Raw genomic sequence first — 27,657 nt, 5'->3', positions numbered from 1 at the left:
ACGATAGAAAAAAAAATTGTTTACCGAAGAAATAAAAAAACACATTATCCCAATGGTAAAAGTCAAGAGTATATAAATATATGAATGAAGTAGAATGATAGATCTAGTAATTCAGTTACATTATAAGTGTAATTGAATTTAAAGCAATTATATAAGTGGCGTCATACTTAATAGAGAGTAAACTTAATATATTAAGTACATAAAATGTATCTCTTGGTTCAGTTCATGACCAAAGTACTTGCTGCACAGTCTAGCCGCGACTCATTATGTTACAAGATGATGAAAGTTTGTAAACGCGAAGACACGCCCGGGAGGGCGTAACGGAATGAATCACGATGTGAATGACACTAGACCGTAATCGTGGAAGTAAAGGTTAAGTTTACTAACTGTCTAGTTTTCTTTCCGACAAATTAAATTCTTGGATCTATTAGTCTATTTCTTCACTTTCTGTATTCTATTTTCGTTACGTCACTCTGATGATATCAAAACTATTTTTATCAAGACTATCAAGTTTTCTTTTCTTCATAGAACTTTTTACACGCTACAATTAATTGAAATTTGATTTCAATCAATATAAGCCTGTAAATAATCAATTTATTTATAAATTAATGTAAATAATTACAACAGTAATTCTTTTACTGGTAAAAAAAACTGATTAAATTAAAAAAAAAAGTATTCATAATTACAGCCATGAAATAAAATAAATTTAAAAATCATTTTATAGAACAATAATTTCTTTTAATAATTAATATAAAATATAAAAAAAAACAATTAATTAATTGTCAGATTAATTCTAATTTACAAATCTAATCTGTATAAATATTTAATTTTTATCACTACTTATCATCGTTATCATGGAAATATTTTTTATATAAATAGTTTATATGATTTTTCAAAATTTAATTACTTTTTCTTTACTAAAAAAATCTTTCATAACTAAAGTAAAATTAAAATTTACAAAATCAATAAATTTAAAATATTCCAAGTTAATTTTATTTTAAATTAAAAAATTTCTCGCAACTTTAAATAGGAGTAAATTATCGAAGTAAAGAAGTAATTTATTATTTTAAATAAATTACAACAGAAATAATTAAGGAAAAAAAAAATCTTGTTCATGTCTACTTCTTTTTACTCTCCATCTTACCCTAAGGTACCAAGGTGAGACGAGACACACTCACACAAACTACGACTATTGATTTTCCGATGCAGTCAACGCGGCGCCGGTTACTTATGTGTGTTCCCTATACATGCACTAATACTTGTCCATGTTACCACTTCGCTAATACTCACAATAAGTACTTTTTTTGTCACATCATTCATATGTGCTAATATACCTACACCTGTACCACGTCTTCTAGCCCCAGCAGAAAACTCGCCGTGACACCGACGACTACAACTGGTCGCTTAGCTCAATACTCAATAGTCAAGTAAGGCAATGAAAGGAAGACAGTAACTTAAGAAAAAAATAAAAAATAGCCCGTCTTCAGGGTCGTTAACCGTTAATACTTTCTCTTACTTGGACACAACCAAAGTAAAAAAGTATAAAGACGCATGAGAGACAAAAGAAAGGAATTTATAAAAGCAATGTAGTGATGATGAATAAGTAAGAAGTCACGACTGAGCGGCTAAGGGTCAATCTCAAGTATTTGGGCTGACCTTCTTGGCTCTGTCGACGCTCTCAATTGTAATTTTTCATTGGCTATTCTTTATTCAAGTGTACTTTGATCAGAAAGGTTTAATATTGAAAAATTCTGATTACTTTGCTACACGGAGAAAAAAAATTTTTAATATTCACTATTGCAGTGTAATATCTACTATTATGTTAATTTAAACTATAATAAATTTGCGGAGTAAACACGGATTAAATCCGGAGTAAATGCGGAACGGATTACTGTGTATTGATTTAATCCCCTTGGAGTAAAATTCACTTCAAAGAGAAATTTATTTTAGTATGAAACTACGGTTCAAAGTGAAATTCAGTCCGAAAGAGAGTTTATTTAAATATTAAAAGTTCTAATCTGAGTGAATTTGGATTTAAATAAAATTCGTAATTGCTCCGAATTCACTCCTAATTTTTTACAGTGTAATAAAAACTATTACGTGAATATAGTAAGCTCTCCTATGCTACACTGTAAAAAATTAGCGGAGTAAACGCGGAGTAAATCCGTAGCCAATAATTGTTTATTTATTTAATCCACTTGGAGTAAAATTCACTCCAAAGTGATTTTTTTTAAAACTTCGGAACTCCGAGTGAATTCGGATTGAATTAAAATCCATAATCACTCTGAATTCACTCCCAATTTTTTACAGTGTATATAGTAATTTTTACTATTAGGAGAGTACTATCTTAGTTGGTATTAAAAACGACTAATCGAAACTGCGTCAAATTGTTAATGTTACTAACGGAAAATGGTAATGGTTACCATCTCACATGATAGAAATCACTATACATATTGAAATTGTTAATATATGAATATAATTACAGTTAAAAGTTCTGCTATTGTAATAATTACAATCCGGCCATAGTAGAAACTACAATATTTTTCTCTACGTGTAGAGTAATTTTAAAGAAACTGGATACCAGGCGGTCGTTCCCTATTCTGGAGTAGAAAAAAAAAAAAAAAAAAATTAAAAGCGATGCAGGGAAGAATAAGTCTTAACGGAACATGGGCTATATGATGTAGTGATTCTAACCCAACACGGGGCTACGTCACGTCCGCATTTACGTTAATTTACGGTCGACTGATCTGGACTGTTAGTTTCGTCATTTACTTGAAGTGGAATTATGTATAGTCTCGCATTACTCCGGAAGTGATAACAAAAAAGACTAAAAAATAAAAGAACTGTAATTAAAAAAAAAGTAATTAAGTCCATTGTTACTTTTGGTGAATTTATTTTATTTTATTGTAAGATTGTTAGTCTGTTGACGTAATTAATCAACAGGATCTGAGATAAAATATATAAATAAAGGGGATTGAAAAAAATGTAGGGCAGAAAACAAAAAGGGTGCGTGGTCATATAAGTATATAATAAGCTTGTATAATTGTATCGTGTTAACGTTGACTAGTAGACAAGTAACGTTAAAAGTACACGTAAAGAGTCGATGGGGAAAAGTGGAGCGGGTTTACGTACCCGTGAAAAATATGATAAAGCATGGAGAAAATTTATTTAAATAAAAAAAAAAAACCTTACAAGAAAGGTGTGGTTTGTGAAACGTTATACTGTTTACATTTGTACGTATAAATAATACATTTTTTAATGACCACACTTGTTATAATTATTTTTAAATAAAAATAATAATAATTTAATTTAGTCTAGGCACTGCATTACCTTTCCATATATATTTTGGATTCCCCGCCTAAAATAAGGTTTTTTTTTTTATGTATTTTGACCCATCGAATCCGGATATCGCTTTTTTTGTTTTTTGAAAACCTGGAAATTCAATTTTTTCAAGGCAAATTGTTTCAAAAATATTTTTTTGGCGATCAGATATTTTTTTTTTTTTAGATATTTTGAGCAACGTAAAAACAAAAATTGCTCTTATGAAATTTCGCTAAGCTCAGCTCTCACTAGAACTAGAGTATTTCCGAATGTACCCTCAATAGTTTTTGAGTTATGAATTTTTGAAAATTGAAAAAATTCGATTTTCATAAACTTTGAATAGAAAAAGGTGCGAAAGCAGTTTATTAAGTGCAACAAACCCTAAAATTCTAAAAATAAAACTTTTCATTCCTTATTTATTTTTATACCTTCCTTCGTAAACTTTTTCACTTTGGAATACATTTAAATGCAATGGAATGCGATACTTGAGTCTTAGCTTTATCCAATTGCTTATTTTATTTCAATATACTTTTCTTTAGTCTTAAATACTGAGAAAAAGTCATCAGTTCAACAAAGATAACAATTAATTTATCACTTATCTCAACATCTTAATAATTATGATAATTTAAAATAACAAAAGTAATTATAGATAAAATGAAAACATACTTATTGTAATGAAAATATTAAATTTCAAACCGGTATTGTATTTAAATATTTGTATTACTCTATTATTTCAAGGTTTACGGTAACTAGTTATTTTTAAATTTTAAATTTTTAAAATAAACAACTCGTGTTTACGATACTGACAAGTGATATATCGAGATTTTATAAAAATGCTTCAATTTAATTCAAATAATATCAGTTACAGAGAATAATAAAATATATAGATAAAAAAAAAAGCCGATGACTTGTTTCTCCGATCGTTTAATAATTTATTCATTGATTCTGAGCATGAAACATCAACGGTAACACGTACACGCATATATTACACGAACATAAAATGTTTCGTAATAGTAAACAATTTCGTCTTTTAATTCCCTTAGGTATTTTTTTTTTTAAATATTTCAGTGATTAACAATGCTCTAGGTAAAAGATATTCAAGTAAATTTATCGGATACGAGCTCAACTATTAACATAAAAAAAAAAAAATATAATATAAGAATAGGTAAATATATTGATAAATAATAAATAAATTATAAAAATATCAGAAATAAAATACTTGGAAAAATGTCTAATAGAGAAGTAAAATAAAAAATAATCGATTAAATGCGCAATTACCGCTGATAAATATTCTCATCTTGAAAATATTTTTATATATTCACACATATATATGTATTAGTAAATATATAAAGTGATTGAATCATTTGAAGTTAACGGACACAACAATTTTTAAATTTATTGTACTAATTTAATTAAAAAAAAAAAAAGAAAACTAAAAATATGCACATGTAGTAAATTAATAATACTACAGGTGCAATTTTTTAAAATATTTTTTTTTTCAATAATTTGTCATTTAAAAAAAAAATCAAAAATTTATTATGATACTGAAATTGACTGACGTCTAATAATTAAAAAAAAAAAGAATAAAAAAAACTACACCCGTAGTTTTTTAAATTTCCTACTGCATATTTGTAGTTTCCTTTCTTTTTTTAAAATTAAATTGGTAAAAAAAATCCAACAATTGGTCATTGTCTGCTACCTTCAGGATCATGAAAATTTCACATGAGGGTGAATGTAGCAGACATCAAATTTAAAATTATCAATAAATAAAGTAAATAATTAATCAAATTAAATTTTCAAAAAATGCGCATTTAAAAAATTTTAAAATTAATAATAGCATTTTTTCAAAATATTATTTTTTTAATTATTTACTCAATTTATTCATAATTTTGAATTTGGCTCATGTCTGATACCTTCACACTCGTAAATTTCACATCTTAAACTTTTTGTCCATTTTACAAAAATTACATTTTATTTACAAGCAACTTGTTTATAAAAATCAAAAAATTTTTTGACGTCTCTCCTTTCAATATCAAATTATTAGACGTCGCATAACTTCAGTATCATATTGAATCATAGACAATAATAACCCGACGACAATTATATTATTGCGAGATAAATTTGTTTTAAATATCAAGTTCAATCTAAATTTGTCATGACACAATTATATACATGTATTTAACATAACAATCATCAATGCTCCATTGAAAGCTAATTTAAATAAATTAGTGTAAACTAAATTTAATAGTTATAATTAAATTGATAATCTAGTTTATCGCATTGATACGGTTAACAATAAAATAATAATTATTTGAAATAAGAGTGAATTAGGTCACCGGTGGACAGGTTGTCTTGACATGTACTCTATCAAAAAGTTCTGATAAAATAACTCTTATCTATGAAATAAATATGAGAGAACAGGTCTATTGATACTATTGAATCTCGTATTCTCTCTGGTTTTATATCAAGATATATAATATCATAAATAAATTTTAAAAATAAACAATTTTATTTCAACAAACCAAAGCTGAGACAAAATCTTGACTATCGACCATTTCACTCTACAATGAAATAAACTCAATTTAATTATAATTAATAAATGATAATAAATTAAACAAACCATTTGCGGGTTTGAAAAAATATATATACAAAATGTATATATTCAAAAATAATATCGAGTGAAGACGAAAGCACGCCATTTTTACATAGAAATTGCTTCGGCGCTTCCTACCCCTGGTCAACTCGTAACTTAGTAGTATGTAGATTTTGAATCTTGTATTTATTTATTATTTTAACATAAATATTTAAACTTACCGGGTTTTATTAACACACCGAAAATCCAATTAACACCTTCACTTGCACATAAAACATGCACGTCAATAAACCAGAATAAAAAACCAACGTAAGATATATATAATAATAACACACACTCTCTTCGGCTTTTCCGTACAACCGCTGCCACTCTCGCACTCAACTGAACCGGCGCGCAACTTACTGTAGTATTACGCCATTCAAATACGCGTTCAAAAAATAGTTCTCACTTAAATATTTAATTTTATTATTTTACCTTTTAAATTCTGGTAAAAAAATTAATTTATAAATTATTGCAATCTCTGTATAATAATTAATTTATTTATGTAGAAAATAATTTAAATTTAAATACTTTTTTAAAAATAAAAGTGTGAGAAAAATTTTTTTGTATTTTGGAGTATTGAGTTCTGGAGGCGGAAAAATAAATAAGTATTTAAATGTAATAAAATATTTGTTGGCAGTATGGATTATTGTTAATTAATTAAAGTTATTAATTAAGACAGAAGATAGGGTGGGGTACGATGGTTAATTAATTCGTTCCTGTAAATTTTCGTATATGTACACATTGTATGTAATATCGCATCGGCGTAAGGATACAAGTTCGATCATGACATCATCAACATGATTTTGTACCGGGCACGCCCCATCCTTCAGCAGTTTATTACCCGGGCTTTTTATTGGACAAATTCATATTTGCACGTAAATTTAAAAAATTTTTAAATTTTTAATTTTTGTTTTTAATAAAACTTTTGATAAATTAAATTAATAAAAATTTAAATTGTAGTTGTTATTGTCAATTGAAAAGTAATAAATTTTTTGTTGATAAGTTAGATATTTTGCCGTTTTTTAATATATAAATATGAGCATTATTTAGTAAGTCTGGAAATAAACCCGGAAGATACAAAAATATCATGACCTTATTCGTATTTTATTAATTAGATTATAGATATTTTTAAATTGTTTTTATTTTTCAGGCTGCATAAAAATTATCTCAGTTAATAAAATTGAGTAATATACAATTATTTAATAATTAATAATATATTTTACATAATAAAAATTATTATCACGATTAAATTTACTTAATTTTTTACGTTTTACGTTCTTGACATGAGTAGTGAACGATTTCTCCATTGGGATACCTTGCAAATGCACTGTAAATAAAAGATAATTATTTAGTGCAATGGAATGATAAATTTAAATTATTATACGTACCTTTGATTGCCAAATCTTTTTTTACACACAGGACATATATTAAATTCAGTCATGAGTACACTTTTAGACTCGTAATGCATCCTCTGTTCTTGTACTTGAAGATGTTCAGCTTGTAATAGTCCTTTTAATACTTGAGTTTTCCGTCTTTCACTCAACTGATTGTGTAAACTAGCTTCCAAAAAATGTCTTATCCTTCCTATTGGAACGTTATCTGGTAATACTTCAAGAGCATTAATTGGAGTTATTTTAGATGCATACTGTTCTAATAATTCTAACGCTGTTTCTAAATCTGGCTGAGCTGTTTTTTGTATTTCTGATGAACCTTAAATTAAATAACAATTACCCTTTAAGGCCATTCTCAGACAGTGCCTCCTACTTCTTAAAAATATATAATGATTTCAACTGTCATAACCGTATTCAAATTTTATTGATTAATTAAAACCTTAATTGAAAAAGGGACGACGCAGTTTTAATTTCGCCGAGACATAAAATTAAAAAAAAATTACAGGCAGTTATCAATTAGGAATTAAATCAAAATTTGATAAATAAATTTTAGTCTACAAAATTTGAAAATTCAAACTCCCAATTGATGTCAACTGTAAGAATTTTTTTAAAAATCTATATCTCAGCGAAATTGTACTTTTTTCAATTATAGTTTTAATTAATTGATAAAATTTTGATACGCTAATGACAGTTGAAAGTCATCGCATATTTTAAAAAGTGGAGGCACCGTCTGAGAATGGTCTTAATTATCATTAATAAATTAATTCAACATCTATATCTATGTACCAGTTACAAAAAATGGCTCAGGTTTAAGAAGCTGCTGAATAAGTGTCACGTAAACTTCGTCAGCCCCATCTTGACACTTGCCACCTTCAGTATTTTTTTGACCTTTAAAAAAAACATTTGATATTGTAATTAAATGCTATGAACGTTTTAAAATTGTTTATCATAATGTTATGTAAATTATCTTGTGCTTACTTTCGTATCTCGTATAAACATTGTTACAATATTGAATTGCCCTTGGTACATCATTGAGTAAATTTACGTAGATAGATATTGCCTGATGATGACGACCTAATCTACCGAGAATAATAGCCCGTTCTTCGTACAAACAGTCTGATGGAAATTGAATGAGTACCGTTTCGGCGGTATATTGAGTTGATTTTTCTAAAAATTGTTGTAATTTTTGTCGCACATGCTCGCCATTTTGTTTTTCTGCTGGTGTGGCAGCAAGACTCATTGATGATAAACATTTTTCTTTATACTGATGAACGAGGACATTGTGAAAGAGTGGGTTCTCATCCTCCCACACACGTACCACGTACTCTAAATAAGTTATCACTAAATCTTTGTGACAACGGAGTAAATAATCTAAAACTTTTGGTCTTGGAAGCTGTTCCACTTCCTAAATAAATTAATACATAAATAATATTTAATAACAATAAGAATGATAAATAATTAATGATATTTTTTTACCTGAATATCTTCCATAAATATACGCAAGCCCTGATCTGGATCTTGTTCCAATACCCAGCCAGAAAATTTTAAAATTAAATCCATATGATCTTTTCCTAAATGCTGAAGATACTGAATTGTTCTTTCAGTTCCACGTAAACTTGAATCACTCTGCTTGGATTGTTTCTCCAGCAACTCAAGAGCTTTTTTGTGCTGCCCTTTTGTTTGGTATAAAATAATCAACTCTGGATACTTTTGATGCATCAAAAGAGTCTTCTCAGCTTCAGCAAGATGACAATGATTGAGCCGCAGTAATGGAGCAACTAATGCATCATTTGTCTGTAAACTTAACAATTGAAGAAGCATTGACAAATAAAAATCCTAATTAAATAAATAAGTTACAAATATATTTATTACTTGTAAATAACATTTCAATAATGTCGTGTCAATTATTTTTAATAATTGCTCAGTTGCAACAGCAGTCATAGCTTTTTTATCTTTGTCTTTATTTTTTTCATTTTTACTGTCTTTATCCTTGGAATCGGCACCACCCATTAAATTATGCCGTACTTCAGTTAAAAACCCAATTAATGCCAGTAGTCCATTTTCTAAATCACGATCTTGTAACTTTGGTAATCCAGCAACTGGTTCATTAACATCATTAGCGTTACCCGATTGCGATACTAAATGAGGAAATAATCTTATGACTTCATAAGGATCTGTCCCTAGTTCTTGGAATTGTTTCATCGCTTCTTGAAACTTTTTATTACAAAATAAATGATGAGCATACAGAGTTTGAATTTTATACGTCCGTTTTGCCTTTTCTTCTTCTGTAGTGTCTGATAAACTCTTAAAAGTATAAATTTTTTTATCAATAAAATAAATTTGTAATAAACTTTCCTATCATTATAAACAATATGTAAATACTTACAGTAAGTTTCAAAGCTAATTGAAATTGATTTTGTTCAAGTAATTTACGTATTTGTTGTTCAACATCAACTGAGCTAACACACCAAACTTGACTAATCGAAGCCACGTAAACTCTCCCCTGTTTACATCTACATAAAAGTCGGGCTTTATTAAAATCCATCAAGGTCTGAATATGCAACGAACCTTCTAATGTATAGACTTCAAGAGTATCATGTACTATTCCCAGTAAATAAGGATCATCCCATGCTGTAGCTGCTGGTGAATCAGTCCATTTAACAGGATTATGTTGTATCAAGTCTCCAGATGTATTCATTATTATAGATTGTGAATCTTTTCCCAAAGCAAATGAACTATCGGATAATTTAGTAATACTTGGCTTCGGTGGTTTACCAGTGGGAAATAATTCTTTGGTTTTACCATCAAGATTTATCAATGTGTATGACAAACCATGAAAGCCTACTATCAGTGTCTCTCCACACCATGCTAATTCACGTGGTACATCTGACAATGATATTTCATTACGTGATTCATCACCTAAATCTTGGAATTGATTATTATTTGCTTTCCAATAGTATAATTGGAGTTTTCTCTTAACAGCTACACATAATCGTACTCCAGTTAGACTACCAGCACGAATAACATCCAAAGCAAATAGTGTTGCTCCTTTAGTTTTGGGTAATTGATTTATTTGTTGAATATTAACGGAATTCAAATCGTGTACGCAAATAATATCATCTAAAAAATTTAATTAATTATTTTTTCATGATACCAGCGTCGAAACTTAAAGTTTCAGTGTCTATACAACCAGGCAGATCCAATGCTGCGAATTAATATTAGCAAACAAGTAAATTGTGAATGCCTTCAGTCAGCGGGCAAAAATATGAGTTTCGTCCCTTGGGAACAAACAAATAACGTTTCTGTCCGCTGACTAAAAGCTTTTAAAATTTAAACTCTGATACTTGTCATTGGTTTAATAGTAATTTTAGACCATTAATTGTATGGGTAGCTGTCATTCAGACAGAAGAGTATTGGACAGAATCGTTATTACGTATATTACGATTTTTTTGGGCCAGTATATTTATATATTTACAGTAAATATATAAAATTTGAATTGAAAAACTAACTCCAAATAATAAGTTATAAATTCAAAAATTATGTGTAAAGAAGATCTATCTTAAAACAGTCGCTTCTAATTGAATTGTAGATAATTAAACTCTGAGTAAGCGGAATCTAGGTAAAGAGAATGTGCATGTTAAAAATTCTGTCCAATAAACTGCTGTCTCAATGACACCTACCCAATTTTCTTTATATAAATGGCAGCTCTAACTTGTGATTAAATTTTATAAAAATTCATGTGAAGAATAAATAGTATTCATAGTTTCTGATTAATTATAAATTGCAAATGACAATTTACGCTTACGCTAATAGTTGATCTTAAATTACCTTGTTTATGACTGGCTGCTGACACTAAAACTTTAAGTTCCAATCCAGGTAATTATGAAAAGTAACTCAGGATGAAACACGATTTCAGACTGCGGATAATGGCATCAAACTTTACCCTGGTCTAAAATCGTTTTGTTTCATCCCTTGTCACCCAATATACTTTTACAATAAATTACTAAAATTAAATTATCTTTAATTCAAATACCTGTTAAAAGGATTAATAAATTATATTCTGGTACCACGTCAACTTGAACAATTCTTTTTTTACTGAAATTTTTACTGTATCTCAGTAACTCCAATTTTCCATATTCGTTTGATTTTAAAGGAACATTATATATTAATAAATGACCTTCGCGTGTTCCAATTAATAAATTATCATCTGTAACAATAGTGAATATCAAATATCATAGACACTTTTTCTGATAAATGAATTTTTTAATTACCAAGTAGATAAAAATAATTTACCATAAGCTGCCATAGATTCAATTTGGACAGTTAGTTTTAAAATAGGACTTGATTCATACGCGTCGTGCATTTTTATTAATTTAAATATTAATTAACAGTCAATCAATGATAAATAATTTATTTATTATTTTGACAATGGATACAATTTGGCCAATTGACAGCAGCTAAATCAAGCGAACCTACTCCGAGTACTGAAGGCTGTCACATTTATAGTAAATAAATTTGACATTTAGAACTTAACTCATTGTTTAATATTCAATTGTTATATTTAAATACTATTGTTGAAATAAATATCACTTATTTACATTAATCATAATTTAAATTATTATTATTATTTATGCGTAATTTTTAAGTTTTGTAAAATTATTAAAAAATAATCTCGTCTGACTAAGCAACTGATGGTTCAAAATTTTGACATAAGATGGCAGTACTTTTTAGCTACACATAATAATAATAATAATAAAATACATAAACTTTTTTTAAAGACATTAATAATGTATTGTAAAAAGTGCTAGTGTCATAAAAAATTCAAAAACAAATCGAGAGAAATAATTTTAAATTCGCCAAATAAAAATAAATCAAATTTCAAACTCATCATGTCAAAGCTAAAATTCTAACCTATATATTTAAATCAACAAAGAGATTGTTTATGCAATTAAAAATGATTTGTTAATTAATTTACTCCACGATATATGTATCATATATTTACTGAAAGTCAGCGACTGATTATTTTAATTTCACGATATAAAATTTATAATTAAAATGAAAGACTCAACAGCAAATTCTTCAGAAGTAGAAAATAAATCCGTTCAAGGAAATGGGGAGGTTAATATTTATTAAATAATTAATTAAATCATGTAATTGATTTATAAATCAAAGTTTATTTAAATTTCTATTTAATGTATAAAATATTTACAATATTACAGACATCACCTAACATAGAACCTGGTGCTAAGGAAAAATTGAGGTCATGGTTAAATCGATATTTACGAGTAAAAATAACAGATGGTCGTGTATTAACAGGAGCATTTTTATGTACTGACAGAGATGCTAATATAATTCTTGGTTCTTGCGAGGAATTTCTCCCAGAAGAACACACAGAACCACGAGCACTTGGTTTAGTTATGGTACCACGTCGTCATATTGTCTCTATTCATATAGACGATTGGTACAGTGAAGATGCATTATCATCAAAGAAACAATGTTCTTCCATTAGCGAATAGATTAGATTAGACTTTTTTTCTTTTATTTTACTATTGTCATTTATTAAAATCATTATTTTTTATTAAACAACAAATATTATATTGTCTAGTCTAGATGTGTTGGTACAAGACATCAGTTTTGTCTGACCAAAAGAAAATATTCAACAATCTCAGCTGAAAAATAATTAAATTCAAATTACAAATTAAGTATATGAAGAGATTAATTATTTACTCACCTTTTTTTGATACATTCTTCTTGTAAACTGTAATACTCTTTTTCTAATAATTTATTGTCACGGATTTCGCGATCTTTGTTTTTGAGAGCATCATCCATTCTTTCGCAAAGAGTCATTGCCAAATTATCCATTCCTGCTGAATGACTGACAACTGACACCGCTTCAACCATCCTTTGGATATAGTCCATGTGTATTATTAAATCCTATTAATTTATTGGATAATTAAATTATTATCGAAATCAATTTACAAAAATTTGAAAAATTAAATAAACACCTGAAAGTTTCATCAAATATATTTTAATTTTATCAGCAAATGATAAAAATTGTTCATGTAAAATATAATTAATAAAACGTCCAACATTTAATGACAATTTAAAATTTGTATATGATGCTGAAAGTAGCAGTCATTAAAAAATTTATTTTCAATAAAAAAAAGTCGATACTGACAAGCAAAAATTTTAAAAAATGCATGTGAAAAATTTGGAGAAATTTTCTTGTGGATATTTTTTAAAAAATTTGTAGACGATAATTAACTTAGCAATTAAAAACAATAAAATTGTTAGATGTCGGCTACTTTCAGTATCATATTTTTATTTGATTGCTCCAATAGGAATTAAATATCCACATTTAAATTCTTACTGTTAATATTTTTTTCTTGGTATCAACTTCTGATCGGGCAGCAATTATTAAATCGTGATGTTCATCAGTTACTTCATAAATTAGAGTATCTTCCATAAGACTCATTAATTGTGATAATAATAATCTATAGACATAAATTATTATTCAATAAATAATCAAAATAGTTTTTTTTAAGGGCATTCTCAGACAGTGTCTCCTGCTTTTTAAAGTAGAATTTTAAAAAAATTACTTACAGTTGTCAATAAATTTTACCCTACCAAATTTAAAAACTGACGAAGATTTTAGTGAAATTTATTTTCCAAATTTCGTTTAACTCCCAATTTATTGGTATCAACTGTAAGTAATTTTTTTTTTAAATCTATCTCAGCAAAATTGCAACTGTGTTGTCCTTTTTAAAATTAATGTTTTAATTGATTGGTAAAATTTTGATACGATTATGAAATTCGGAGTTGAAAAGACAGTAAAGTTAGCGGGCATCTGACAATTTTAAAAACTTTGAAATAATAAAATAGAATGTTCATAAAATAAAAATAAAAAAAATTTACATTTAGACAATTCAAAAATCAGTACATAGATTTTTTTTAATTTTACTATTTTAATTATTTAATCTTTCTATATCTAATTAAAAAATCATATTATGTCTGTACGTTTACACTCATACAGTTAAAAACCATTGTATTGAAAATTTTTAAAAAGTGGGGGCACTGTCTAAGAACGGCCTCAAGTGTAATAATTATGATTACTAACTAACCTGTATTCCCGGCTTGTACTTTCAATTGCAGTGTAAGCAATTGTCAAAGCTTGCGATGCACTATTGACAGCATCAACTGCCGATTGTTTGATCATGTAATCATACGACAATTTATCTAAATTAGGTACTTTAACTTTAACTATACTTTCATTTTCTAATTTTTGTTTATCATCACAACGTGCCAATAGTATTCCTGCAGACTGTAAATAAATACCACGTGAATAAGTAAATAATTATTGATAAAAATTAATACTCTACCATAACTGGAATAAATTTTTTCGCTAATAATCTCCACGTTTGTCGAAATGCCATTTTAAATTTTCCTCTACAAACAATTTAAAAAAACATCTTCAAATAATTGCGCGTAGAAGCCATAAAAAAATAAGAGAGTGGGAGCGGGCGAAGTCAACAAAAAAGTTTTTAAACTTCATGTAAACAGTGGCTTAATAATTTTGTAATGATTGGTAAATAAATTCAATAATGACTCACAATTAACCAATGGAAAAACAGTTTTAAATAAACATGTAATAAAATGAAAAGTTTATGATTGGACGAGTGATAAAAAAGTAGCGGGTGGGAATTTAGTTCAAGAGCCTCCTCACGACAAGACCTACTAAACGCTGAGTAAAGTTTATTGTCTTTTAAAGTTTTCGCACAGTTTTGCATCATCATTTAGATCAACTAGTCATATACATACACATTGCACATATGTAAGTACTACACAGTTACCAATCACCACCAATGAAATGTCAGTTATTATATATATCTATATTATATGGCCGTGAACATCTGAGATTGAGATGGTTTTGGATTTTTCATATGGCTCATAGGTGATGATAAAAAATACATATCGTGTGTGCGCAAGAAATCCATTGATTATCAGTCAGAGATAACAAAATGCACAACCTCACTAATCATCACTTTCTGTTTATCATCTCACTGAATTAGAAAAATCGCAAGTAGTAATTCAACGTCTGTGTTTTATGTGCGAATGAGTAATAATTATTACAATAATAATAATAAATAAAAATTACAATAATTATAATTATAATAATAAATAGAATAGGAGATAAATAATAAATAAGAGTAAAAGGTAAAATTGTCAGTTATAACGACCAACGTGTTACGACACGTCCAGCAAACGACAAAAAGTAAAAAAAAAACTGAGGCTAAAAGAGAGCAAAGTGATGGGAAGATGGTGAAAAAGTACTACGGTCACTGGCATGGGTTCGCAATCGTTAGAAATATTGAGACAAGGTGTCTGGGCGAGCTTGACAGGAGGCTGGTTTTACGATCCACATCTAGATGTTTTTTCAAATACATTTCATCTTTACGTATGGCTCTTCTTACTGTGTTTTCCCTTTACTATTTATCTCGTGAGTTCTTTTTATTTATTTATTTAGTATTAATTTTATCTTTAGCTATTAAATTATTGAGTCAACTGTCAATTGATTATTGATTAATAATTGTGTGCTCAGTTATTACTGTCCATGATATAAAAATTTTTTTTAGAGATATTAAATTATCATTTTTTTTTATTTATTACAGTTTTTACCTCCCACGTTTTACGTTTGGTTGGCATACTGCGCATCTATCTTGATGCTATTTGGAACAATAAAATGTGTGAATCATGCACTTCATTGTGTTTACGACACGAGCGAGTACCTGGAAGAACCGGGACCATGTGTAAGCCAAAAGAAGTCAGAGAGCGAAAAGCAACGTGCGGCTCGTAGTAAATGCCAGGATCGGTGTTCAGATCAAGCTGATCTTGGCATTGAATTGCAAGTATTAAATGGTAATTATAGTTTATTGATTTTTTTAAACTGTTTTATTTATAAGCAGTTAGTCATGATACTGTTGTTATTTATCAGGGAAAACTGATACACCTCCTGTAGAATGTTCATCGAGAAATTCATACATCGAACAAAATGCACCGAGTGCTGACGCCGATAGTATTACTTCGGACTATAATCGTGATAAACCAAATTCTACGATAGATTTAAAGGTTGAAATTCATCGAAAAAATAGCTCGGAAAGTTCTGAAGAAGCACAACAGTTGAGTAAACCAACTGTGACTAGTATAAATGTCCAAGACGCTGAATTAGTTTCTACGCAAGAACGTGAACCAAGACTGAGAACTAAAATTAATGGTATTTCTTTTTTTTTTTTTTAATTTTATTATTAGCTGACAAATTGAGTCAATTTATTTAATTGGGTCAGGATACAATAAACTATTATTGCTTTATTACGAATAACTTACGGAATTCATTGATGAAATTTAAATAAATAATTAATTTAGTTGGAAGGTTATCACTAAAAGTCAATAACAATAGTATGTTAATTTAAATAAATAAATTAATACGAGCAACCTACAGTCACTACGTGACTGCCCAAGTATTACTGCCAAATTTATAAAATATGATTTGAATTTAACTATTTACTCAAATCTCTACTGTAAAATCAACTCTAGAATCTTTTGTTTATTTCTATTATCATTTAAATTTAATAAGCCAAATTTCATCATTAACCCGCAAACTTATTGATTTTGATGATTGTGTAATCAGGGGATTCTTGAAAAAAAATTTACATACGGTCAAAACTTTTTTTATTAGACGTCTAATATATTTTTTTTCACTGATACTCAATTAAATTTTTTTAATTTTTATTATCATTGAAGACATGGCATAGACTAAATTTTTTTTATTTTCTCTTAGTTATATATATAATAATAGTTATATATTCAGTGATAGAATAATTAAAATATTAATTTATTTAAAGAAAATAAATAAGATCGTCTTTTTTTTACGCGTAATTTAAATGTAATTCGAATGATACTCGGCAATGAAAAAGAGTTTGAACCATGAAAAGGTACAAATTTAAGTCACGTTCTTTTTAACGATACCAAACTTGATAACATTAACTAATTCTATCATATAAATATGACTGGAACAAAATTTTCTTTATTCTCTTAATAATATAGATTAAGAGTGTGATACATACTCATGTATGGATTATCAATTTTATAATTTAAGATTGGCGATCAACACATCAAACGTGTGTTGTACAAATAAAAGATCGTCCGGGTACACGTAAATTGTGTAGACATGCATCTGAAGATTCTCAAAGTCGGCATACAAATCAGGGAACACTCGGCAAAACTGGGTCTGAAAGTCGTATTAAACAGACAAGTTCTCTGGAATTGGAGCAACATGGCGAAGACTATCCTTATTGGAAGTCTAATCAAAGTGTTCGTCGACTTGCATCTAACTCTATACCCATGGAAACTCATCTTACAACAGATCATCCTCAGAGTTTAGAGACTATTTCAAAGAAAAAAGATTTGGATAAAATAAAAATGCCCTCACATCCACAGTCACTGGAGGTAAAAAAAAAATTATTTTACTTCATTTTAGTTTCATTATTTTAATTAATTATTTATAATCAGGTGATAGCGAAAAAACTTCATCAACAGCTAGTGCATCCTCAGAGTTTAGAAACAATTGGTGCTACTAGTAAAAATGTAGATGCTTCTGACGACAATAATTTACCTCTTCATCCTCAGAGTTTAGAAACAATAAATACTAAGAAGGTAAAATTTTTATTTTTTTAGTTTTATTATAAAAATATATGTTGATTATTATTATTATTATTATTATTATTATTATTATTTATGTAATTTTTAGATATTACCACAAAATACTTTAAAAAGAAATCAACTTCAACTATTACCGTATTTAAGTTACGGTTCTGAAATAGTTCATCCAATAGCCGAACAAAGTGACGAACAATTTGCTAATGATAGCGCCGGGGGTTATAGTCTTAGAGATTCTTACAGTCCTTTACTTACAAGAAAAACAATAGGTGATAGTAGTACCTGCTCTAATCGCGACCGAAGCTTAAGTGCCGGTGGTTTCGATGATAGATTTTCTAGGTCCGTAAGATGTAGATCTAGTGTCATAAATTTTAAACATAATTAATTAATTTTATTTTCTTATAAAGATTGAATTTTATTTATAGATTTAATGGGGAAATAGCAATAGATAATGACTCAGCAAATTCGCGAGAAGCTCTTCTAGATAAAGGAAAGTCATCGTTTAGTCGAAGATTTAGTAATGGCAGTCAAAGTAGTCATGATTTGTCAGATGGCGATAGAAGAAAAGAAATACACGAGGATACTGTTAATAGGGTTGATGATCTCGTTAACTCTGGCAGTATCGTCGGGCTTGATTGGCTGTTTGAGAATGATGAGTGTACTGCTGAGTCTTGGGCCAATAAAGGTAAGTAATATTTATCAGTAAATATTTATAATTAGTTGCTATATAAATCCATAATGATAAATTGGTTTTGATGATTCGATAAAATGTTTAATTATCATCGCGTTTACTGACCAAGTCCCGTGACTGCGGGAATTTATAATAATAAATATAGTGTTTTCGAGTAAAACCTATGATTCTCTCGATTCATGCTGCCAGTTTATTGGACATTCACACGTTCTGACGATACGGACACTTCGGAGAGCCTTCAAACAGCTAGTACTGATTGTAAGTTACTTTTAGATGTCGAATCCTGGTACTGTTTAGTACAGCAATAGGACACATAGGACATTTATATGATCCCTAAACTAGCGCCTAGGAAGCTGCATTGCTCGAAAAAAAATATAATTTATTGCAACAAAAATAGAATAGATGTTTTAATAGTTTTTATAAATACAGCCGACTACCTGTCATAAGCCTGCCCGTTATAAGCCTCTTCCTCTCAATCGGCAAGTACTGAGTCCAAACAGCCTCCACTTAACCACTTTTTTGAGTTTCGTATCAGACATCCCGTTATAAGTCCCCCTTAAAATTGTCTAAATTATAAACTAACTATAGGAAAAAATATCAAAATTAAGGATGAAAATTTACTATCAATGTTTCGCGGATAATAATTTAATGAATATTAAGTAAAATATAATTTATTGTTGATAAATGTAATCATTAATTACAATTAAAGCTTCTGTTACAATTTAAAAGTTTTATTGAGCATTATGTTGATCAAAATTATTATTATTATTACTGTAATTAATACCGTTGTCACTATGATTTTTTCCATTTAAATTATTATTAGTGTAATAAGATAAGTATTTATTTTAGCACTATAAGCACTAGAAAAATCGGGATACTGGCGTATGTAACAAACCGTAAATATGACGTTTGAAATCATATAAAATAAAACAGGCTTATAACGAGTAGTCGAGAACAAAACTAAACGCACGGTAGTGAGAAGACTGAAATTCCAAGACAAATTTCTCCTACGTCCCCTAGACTAGGCTTATGATGAGTAGTCGACTGTAGATACAATTATATAAATAAAATTAAATTGTTTATATTTATTTTTTTTAGATTTTCACTCAAAAGAACCAGACTCTGGATCTTCAAGTACAACAACATTGAGTATTGACAACGAAGTTAGAAAAACTCTGTTACCTTTGCCAAGTGCGACAGACAGTAAACGTCATCAAGGAGCGATACCGAAGCAGAACCGTCCAAAAGCATGTCCAGAAATATTAAATAATTCATTAAATGTCTGTTCATCATTGGAAGCTTCAGCAAATAAACCACGACGGACAATTGAGTCGCGCCGTGACCGTGATAGAAAACAAACAAAAGATAATAGTCAATTTGAGCAGGCCAGTTCAAACAACGAATTAAGTACTTTACTTTCAAATCCCGCGCCTCCATTACTGGCAGCTCTGCTTAAATCAGATACACAAGTTAGTGAATCAAATGCTCCTGATAATCCCCCGGCTGCTGTACGGATTGAAATTCCAGTGCCCAATATATCAAGGAGAGACAGAACTAGAAGACTGAAACGTCAACGAGTTTATCGTAGACCGAGGCATGAAGATAACTTGGGTGTTTTTACAGCTCTCGAAGGCTTGATATCCAATGGAGACTATCATATTGCAACAAATCATAATGATACGAGTGAAGGTGCCATTCATTATTTTCATGACGACAATGGACGTTGGTTTGCGTATAAATTTGATGAAAAAGATCCGACTTCTGCTACAACAGCGCCGATACCATCTGGTCTCAATGATAAATTAATAAATTCTTTGTTACAACAGCAACAGCATCAGCATCAGCAACAGCAAAGTCAACAACAGCAATTGCATCAACCACTACAACGTCGTATTCCTCTTGATGGTAATTGTCTTACTGATTCACTAAGTAATAGTTACAGTAGTTTATCTTTGAATTCAGCTGGACTAACATTAATTATTGATACTCCACCAGTGTTATCAAGTCCTGCCAATAATCAAACAAAAACCCAAAATTCATTGCCAGCGAATATTGTGTCAACAAATACGGGTGGTAATTCAAATGTATTTGATCCAGGAATGTTATTTGAACGTGATTTTTTCTTTCAAATGCGTGCGACACGTAACTGTCGGATACATCATCTCTTGGAGAACATAAATGTAAATTCACAGCCACCTGAAAACCAAAATCAAATGGTAGTACTGCCATTACCAAATCATCAAGAAACTGATATGAACAATAGTTTATCATGGAATAGATTTATTGATGGTTTAGATGGTCCAAATGATTCTAAATCAAAGCCTACAAGGCATTATTACAAATGGAAAATAGGAAAATTTCCTCATGTAAAAATACGATTTGACAGATTATCTTTATTAGCTTTACTCGACCGCAATTTAACTGTTTTAGAAACTACAATATCAACAATTCTTGCAGTCACTGTTGCTGGTCTTGGATTACAAATCCTGCAGAAAGGATTTTATCGTGATATATTTGCTTTTATATTTTGCTTTGTCACTGCTGGATGTCAGTATTCGTTATTAAAATCAGTTCAGCCTGATGCTGCATCACCGACACACGGTTTTAATCGTATAATTGTATTTTCACGATCTGTTTATTATATTATCGTCTCAAGTATAATTCTTATTCTCAATGAATCACTGCACAACTTCAAGAATTCCGATTTTCAAGTATACGGTTTACGTGTAACCGACTACGATACAATTAATCAAGTTAAAAATATATTACTTATATTTTTACTGGTATTTCCGGTCATTTTTTCCCTTGGACTTTTTCCACAAATAAATACATTTCTTATGTACATCTGCGAGCATCTAGACATCCATCTATTTGGCGGTACTGCTACGACTTCTCTTGTATCATCAATTTACAGTCTCTCCCGCAGTATTATAACAGTTGCGATTTTGTATGGATTCGCTTACGGTGCACTAACAGAACCGAAATCATCACAGCACATTTTGTTTTCAATTTTTGCTGGCCTACTAGTTGCCATATCGTATCACTTGAGTAGGTCATCATCTGATCCCAGTGTGATATGGGATATCGTCAAGACAAATTTGTGGCCACCGGAAATGTATCTAGAAGAAATGGAAGCCAAAGTTATTGAAAATACATCAAGACAAGAGTCAACACCAGCTACAACTGCTACAACAATAACGACAAATGTCAATAAAGATCCTAAGGTAAGAACAACAGGAAGAAAAAAAGATGTCAAAATAAAAGTTGGAGAACAAGTAACAGATTGCGAACTTGTTGATCCACTTCCACAAAAATTACGGAGTACCGTAAAAGCGAGACTGAAAAACGATCTAATAGTTTGTATAGTTATCGGTGTGTTATCATTTATCATCCATTGCTCGACAATATTCACAGCATTGCAGTCACAGATTAATGATGTACTTTGGGGAGTAGTAAGTTGTCTTGGTTTTATTTTGCATTATATAATACCGCAGTTAAGAAAACAATTACCCTGGTTATGTTTAGCAAGACCAGTATTAAGAAGTCATGAACACGCGCAATTTGAAGTGCGAGAACCCGTCAAAATAATGTGGTATGAAAAAATTTATGTTTACTTGGGTTTTATCGAACGAAATATACTTTACCCAATAGTCTTCCTGTGGGCATTGACGGATTGTTCGTCAAAAATAGTCGGCAAATTTGGCGAAAGTGTTGGCGCATTGATAATTGTCGTCTGTGGATTAAAATCACTCAGGTCAGCTTATGCAGATCCGTCGTCACGTTATTTAGTGCTGGCGTTTTCACTGTTGTTTTTTCAGTATGACTATCGTGATTTAAGCGAAACATTTCTCGTGGATTACTTCGTAATAGCAATAGCGTACGCTAAAATTCATGAGTTATTATTGAAGATACGTTTTGTCGTTACTTATATTGCGCCTTGGCAAGTAACATGGGGGAGTGCATTCCATGCATTTGCGCAGCCTTTTTCAGTCCCACACTCGGCGATGCTTTTTCTTCAGGCAACAATTTCAGCTATACTCAGCACACCATTAAATCCGTTACTAGGCAGTGCGATATTCATATGTTCTTATGTAAGACCATTAAAATTTTGGGAACGTGACTATAAAACACGTCGAGTTGATCATTCAAACACACGCATGTCGTCACATTTAGAACGCAATCTTGGCGCTGATGACAATAATCTCAACTCAATATTTTACGAACAACTGACGCGATCTCTTCAGCACAGCCTCTATGGTGATTTAGCCCTTGGAAGATGGGGTAATGTTGAACAGGGCGATTGTTTTTTACTGGCATCGGACTACCTCAATTGTCTTGTTCATGTTATACAATTAGCCAATGGTCTAGTGACTTTTCAATTACGTGGGCTTGAATTCCGCGGGACTTATTGCCAGCAGCGTGAAGTTGAAGCGATATCTGAAAGTATTGAGGAAAATGACAACTGCTGTTGCTGCGAAATGGGACATTTTTCAAATGTACTGAGTATGAATGCGGCATTTGGACAAAGATGGCTCGCATGGGAAGTTGCCAGTGCTAAATATGTACTTGAGGGATACTCAATATCTGATAATTCTGCGGGTTCAATGCTTCAAGTATTTGATTTTCGTAAAGTACTTGTTACTTATTATGTCAAAAGTATTGTTTTTTATGTTATTAAGTCGTTTAAATTGAAACAATGGCTTGACAATACAGATATTACGGACGCTCTTAAACCAACATTGGAAAAAAATTTTGTCGACTTGGATCCTGTTTTTAATATGAATATTGATGAAGACTTTGATTTTCGTGCAAGTGGTATATCAAGAAGTAGTTTTTGTAATGTTTATCTTGATTGGATACAATTTTGTGCCGTAAAAGTTGATAAAACACTTGAAAGAACACGTGATTCTTGTCTTGTGTCACTGTGTTTAGCATTGAGTCTTTTAGGCAGACGTGTACTTGGAGCAGCTTCTCACAATACCGTATCAAGTGTTGAATTTTTTCTTTACGGTCTCCATGCACTTTTCAAAGGTGACTTTAGAATAACATCAATACGCGATGAATGGGTACTGCATGACGTTGATTTGCTAAAAAGTGTTGTCGCTAAAGGTGTTCGGATGGCGTTAAAATTACATCAAGATCATTTTATGAGTCCTGAACAATACGACGATCCTGCAGCGTTGTATGAAGCAATCGATAATCATGACCGTCATTTAGTTATCAGCCATGAAGCTGATCCTCTGTGGCGTAATGCTGTACTGAGTGGAGCACCAAGTCTTCTAGCATTGCGGCATGTTGTTGATGATGGCATTGATGAATACAAAGTTATAATGCTGAATAAACGTTTTTTGAGTTTTCGTGTTATCAAGATGAATCGTGAGTGCGTACGTGGACTGTGGGCTGGTCAACAGCAAGAATTAGTTTATTTGAGAAATCGTAATCCAGAAAGAGGATCAATACAAAATGCTAAACAAGCATTGCGAAATATTATTAATAGTTCCTGTGATCAGCCGATTGGATATCCTATTTATGTGTCACCGCTTACTACTAGTTATGCTGAAACAAATGAACAGCTTTGTTCTATTGTTGGTGGACCATTTAGTTTAAATACCATTAAAAATAATGTACTAAAATTATGGAGAAAGTAAGATTTATTTATTTTTAAATGGGGTAGAAGTACAATTTGGGGCCACTGCTACTTTTTTGGACATTGAATATTTTATTAGTAGATTTTATAAAAATCTTTCTATTGCATTTGCCCTCATGGTAGAATTTTAAAAGACTTTCGCCATGACATTTCGCCTCGAATTTTAATAAAGGTTCAAAGTTATATGATTCATTTTTGTGTTATGGTAAAAATGTCATTATATCTTTGAAAGTTTTTAACGGATAATTATGGAATTTCGTATACTTATTCTTCAGGCATTTATCTTGATCAAATTAGAAAGTTTAAAAAATCGGTTAAGTATTTATGAAAAGGTAGCAATTGAAATTTTCAAATTATTTTATTTCTGGCGGTTAATTTTTAATTAAATTTTATCTTGAAACTTTAAAATAAAGGAATAATGAGAAATTTACTTACATTTCGGATGCCAAGTGGCCTATTTTTTAATTAATGAAAAAGTATAAAAAACAATTTCCATTGCAATAGAGTGATAAAAGTGTCTTTGAATATATTTAAAAAAATTAATTACGTCATTGCATACTTTACAAATTATTTTATGAAAATTTTTAAGTGTCAAAAGCTGGCTCTAAATGGACCAAAACGGTACCTCTACCCTAATTTATTCTTTAAATATTTTTTAAATTAATTAATCATTTTTTTTTTATTACAGAGTTAGAAGAAGATGTGGCGAAGGATGTTCTTCTGGTGGTACTGGATCTCAAGACGACGGTGGATTTGGTAATGACGGCGTTTATGCAATGACTACTTACAATATCCATTCTGGTAAAAATAATTAAATTATTTAATTAAACAACAATTCAATTTTATTCACCCAAAAAAAATTTATAATTTTTAGGATACAGTCAATCTGGTCACAATACCTCGGGATCTCAATCGATGGACTCTGGATGCCAAATAGGGGGATCAACAGGTCGTGGATCATTAGGCAGAGCAAATACAGGTTCACTAGGTGGTAATCGCGGATCGCTGGCGTCTGTTGGTAAACCAACAAGTTCAACTCTAGCTAGTCTTGCTGGTTTATTGAGTAACAACGATATTAAAACAGAATCTAAATGCGAAACAAGTTTTTCTGGTAAAGACAAAGAAGAAATATCACAACGAGTAAGAATAATGGATCCAAATCAAGTGTACGATGCTATTAATCTCGGCAGACGTATCGATGTTATTTGGCCAGATGAAAAAATGCGACAACAAGGTGGTAGGTCAGGCTGGCAACATTGGGTGCCTGAAAGAGGTATGGAGGGCTGTGTTGTTCACCGATGGTTGCCTAACCATCGTGATCCAAATCGACGTTCACACGTCGACAAAGTTATTTTACTTGTAAAAATAGATGATAAATTTGTGCCGATTGCCGAACAAGGTGTTAGAGATTTAGGTGCTGAAGTTTAGTTTCACTACATGACAAATATCTTGTTGTTCTTCCAGGGATCTTAATTATTTCTTAGCAAAAACAAAAACAAAAACAAGGTTGATGTACAGAAAAAAAAACAAAATGTGTGATTATTAATTAGTGATAAACATTGTTTAGTTACAATGTATCGACATTTTTTTTTTTACGAGACAGCACGATTTTGCTGAACTCGTTATTATACCAAACGCATTGTAATATACTGTAATATAATAATGTATGTTATTAAAAATGAATGAAGATTATCATCGTTGCTTATCAACAATACGATATTGCTTAATAATAATAATATTTGTATATAAATGTATAGTAAAAAATACTCTTCGTTGTGATTGATTATTAAAATATTTTTGTTGGATTTAATTCAAGAGAATACGACGATAATATATGAGTATTTATATTGTGTAAAAACAAAATATGCTAAATAATACGATTATTAATATTTGTAAATAACGTAATTCGTGTTTTTCTACATTTTGTTACATTTTTTTAAAAAAAAGACTATATTAATAAATAATAAGCTGTAAATAGCCATTAAAACTTATATATGCATTAAAGATGATAATATAATGGTTAAATATTAAATAGTGAGAAGTAAAATAATAAAAGAGAGAGGAAGAAAAAGTAAGAGAGAAGCCCAGGTTTAAAAATATAAAAAATAAAATAGAAAAATATCTTCTCGAAGGAAGACATATCTATTAAATCAGACGCTTATTTTATCTGTTAAAATCATTGTCATTACTGTAATCAAATGTTAATTTAACTTTTATTAATAATTATAGTACCCGTTATTTTTTTATACATATATATCGTGTTAGCTTTTTTTTTTTATTTCAATTAATCAAAAGCTCAATCTCACAATTATTGTTTACTTAATTTTATAAAAAAATATTGAATTTATTTTGTAAATAATAATAATTTACTTTTATTAATTATTGGTACTAGAAAAATTGTGTATCGTTTTAATTGGAGATGAAAATTTTTAAAAAATAATTTGTTCGATAATTTAAAATAAAATCAGTAAATCACAGCATTGCCTTATCAAGGTGTCACAAGTAACACCTGACTGATAATAAAAAAGAAAAAAATAATCCTTAGCTAGTCTCAATTGTTGGTAAAGCCGGTATTTAAATTATTTAATGACAAAAAATAATAATAAAAACTGTTGATAAATTTTATTAATTAATTAAAAGAAGAGAAACAGTCAAGTAAAGAATTGTATAGTTGTTTTATCGGCCTATTTCTCTTCTATTTTAATCATTAAATTTTTCTCATTAAATAATAATTGTAATAATAAATTATTATTTAAATTTAAAAAAATTGTGTAATAAATTTTTAATTATTAAAATTTATGAAAGTCTCAATTTAAACAATTAAACAATTTTGTGCAATCTGTTACCTATATTTATATAATAAACGCTTCTTTAAAGCACATCGATTAAACAAGTTACACATTTAAATATTATGACACTTTTTAATGACAAAAGTATTCTGTAAATTAAAATAATTGTCAAATGCTTATTAATTATTATAATTATATTATTATAAATAAAACCAGAAAATGTCTTTGATACATTAAATAATTGATAATGTACAGATGAACAAAAGTAATAGATTTAAACCAAATAAATAATATTGTAATATTAATTTAATTATTAAAGAGCATGAATGAAATAAAATTAATTTTAGTACAGTGAAATGCATAATTTATTTAATACTAGAAAACAATTAATTCGTATTATAAATTAATTAATTTAAAAAAATAAGAAAAACACTGTTTATTATTCTTATTGGTTTATTTGTTTTTTTATA

The 27,657-nt window shown here is 29.4% G+C and overlaps 5 protein-coding genes across 17 annotated transcripts in view; 2 read left to right on the top strand and 3 right to left on the bottom strand.

Annotated features, from left to right (window-relative positions):
• The window catches only part of LOC130670179 (spectrin beta chain), a 29,542-nt gene extending 23,234 nt beyond the window's left edge, over positions 1-6,308 (bottom strand). For 10 of the 11 annotated variants that reach the window (XM_057473419.1, XM_057473421.1, XM_057473424.1 and 7 more), the window contains exon 1: positions 6,136-6,305. The gene's annotated coding sequence lies outside the window, so the exon portion shown is untranslated. Of the gene's footprint in view, positions 1-6,135 lie in introns of all 11 variants that reach the window. The other variant, XM_057473431.1, reaches the window with a different exon arrangement.
• Positions 6,309-7,064: 756 nt separating this feature from the next.
• On the bottom strand, positions 7,065-12,049 carry LOC130670227 (vam6/Vps39-like protein). Of its 2 annotated transcripts, none has more exons than XM_057473524.1 (9): positions 11,641-12,049; positions 11,381-11,554; positions 9,734-10,467; positions 9,220-9,651; positions 8,824-9,141; positions 8,326-8,752; positions 8,134-8,235; positions 7,345-7,657; positions 7,065-7,283 (listed from the first exon to the last, which is right to left on the bottom strand). In XM_057473524.1, exons 1-9 carry the CDS (start codon positions 11,708-11,710, stop codon positions 7,220-7,222), a joined length of 2,634 nt encoding a protein of 877 aa, XP_057329507.1. In that variant the 5' UTR covers positions 11,711-12,049; the 3' UTR covers positions 7,065-7,219. The 2 variants fall into 2 exon arrangements, with proteins under 2 accessions (XP_057329507.1, XP_057329506.1); XM_057473523.1 differs by having other exon boundaries at positions 7,066-7,283; positions 7,345-7,666; positions 11,641-12,048.
• Positions 12,050-12,100: 51 nt separating this feature from the next.
• On the top strand, positions 12,101-14,272 carry LOC130670232 (N-alpha-acetyltransferase 38, NatC auxiliary subunit). The gene is made up of 2 exons (XM_057473529.1): positions 12,101-12,465; positions 12,567-14,272. The coding sequence occupies exons 1-2, from the start codon at positions 12,403-12,405 to the stop codon at positions 12,861-12,863; spliced, it is 360 nt and encodes a 119-aa protein (XP_057329512.1). The 5' UTR covers positions 12,101-12,402; the 3' UTR covers positions 12,864-14,272.
• On the bottom strand, positions 12,880-14,920 carry LOC130670230 (uncharacterized). The gene is made up of 5 exons (XM_057473527.1): positions 14,727-14,920; positions 14,469-14,668; positions 13,718-13,841; positions 13,079-13,281; positions 12,880-13,016 (listed from the first exon to the last, which is right to left on the bottom strand). The coding sequence occupies exons 1-5, from the start codon at positions 14,778-14,780 to the stop codon at positions 13,013-13,015; spliced, it is 585 nt and encodes a 194-aa protein (XP_057329510.1). The 5' UTR covers positions 14,781-14,920; the 3' UTR covers positions 12,880-13,012.
• A 120-nt stretch (positions 14,921-15,040) lies between these two features.
• LOC130670226 (pecanex-like protein 1) lies at positions 15,041-27,526 on the top strand. 2 transcript variants are annotated; one of them, XM_057473521.1, is made up of 11 exons: positions 15,041-15,844; positions 16,017-16,263; positions 16,340-16,618; positions 17,501-17,850; positions 17,914-18,057; positions 18,152-18,399; positions 18,486-18,745; positions 19,850-20,656; positions 20,747-24,395; positions 25,087-25,199; positions 25,273-27,526. In XM_057473521.1, the coding sequence occupies exons 1-11, from the start codon at positions 15,692-15,694 to the stop codon at positions 25,824-25,826; spliced, it is 6,804 nt and encodes a 2,267-aa protein (XP_057329504.1). In that variant the 5' UTR covers positions 15,041-15,691; the 3' UTR covers positions 25,827-27,526. The 2 variants fall into 2 exon arrangements, with proteins under 2 accessions (XP_057329504.1, XP_057329503.1); XM_057473520.1 differs by having other exon boundaries at positions 19,850-24,395.
• Positions 27,527-27,657: the final 131 nt, after the last annotated feature.

This window comes from Microplitis mediator, chromosome 6, assembly GCF_029852145.1.
Source record: "Microplitis mediator isolate UGA2020A chromosome 6, iyMicMedi2.1, whole genome shotgun sequence".
Taxonomy (NCBI): domain Eukaryota; kingdom Metazoa; phylum Arthropoda; class Insecta; order Hymenoptera; family Braconidae; genus Microplitis; species Microplitis mediator.
Note: the sequence above shows the minus strand (reverse complement) of the source record. Positions and strands in the feature narration are given on the sequence as shown.

Excerpts from the sequence above, each read along its gene's own strand:
- LOC130670232 (XM_057473529.1), top strand. The coding sequence starts at position 12,403 with ATGAAAGACTCAACAGCAAATTCTTCAGAAGTAGAAAATAAATCCGTT. Across the intron at positions 12,466-12,566 it reads CCGTTCAAGGAAATGGGGAG|ACATCACCTAACATAGAACC; the intron begins GTTAATATTTAT and ends ACAATATTACAG.
- LOC130670226 (XM_057473520.1), top strand. The coding sequence starts at position 15,692 with ATGGGTTCGCAATCGTTAGAAATATTGAGACAAGGTGTCTGGGCGAGC. Across the intron at positions 18,746-19,849 it reads TGAGTCTTGGGCCAATAAAG|ATTTTCACTCAAAAGAACCA; the intron begins GTAAGTAATATT and ends TATTTTTTTTAG. Across the intron at positions 24,396-25,086 it reads GTACTAAAATTATGGAGAAA|AGTTAGAAGAAGATGTGGCG; the intron begins GTAAGATTTATT and ends TTTTTATTACAG.
- LOC130670230 (XM_057473527.1), bottom strand. The coding sequence starts at position 14,780 with ATGGCATTTCGACAAACGTGGAGATTATTAGCGAAAAAATTTATTCCA. Across the intron at positions 14,669-14,726 it reads AAAAATTTATTCCAGTTATG|TCTGCAGGAATACTATTGGC; the intron begins GTAGAGTATTAA and ends ATTTATTTACAG. Across the intron at positions 13,282-13,717 it reads CCAAGAAAAAAATATTAACA|GATTTAATAATACACATGGA; the intron begins GTAAGAATTTAA and ends ATAAATTAATAG.
- LOC130670227 (XM_057473523.1), bottom strand. The coding sequence starts at position 11,710 with ATGCACGACGCGTATGAATCAAGTCCTATTTTAAAACTAACTGTCCAA. Across the intron at positions 8,236-8,325 it reads TGTTTATACGAGATACGAAA|GTCAAAAAAATACTGAAGGT; the intron begins GTAAGCACAAGA and ends TTTTTTTTAAAG. Across the intron at positions 7,284-7,344 it reads AAAAGATTTGGCAATCAAAG|TGCATTTGCAAGGTATCCCA; the intron begins GTACGTATAATA and ends TTTTATTTACAG.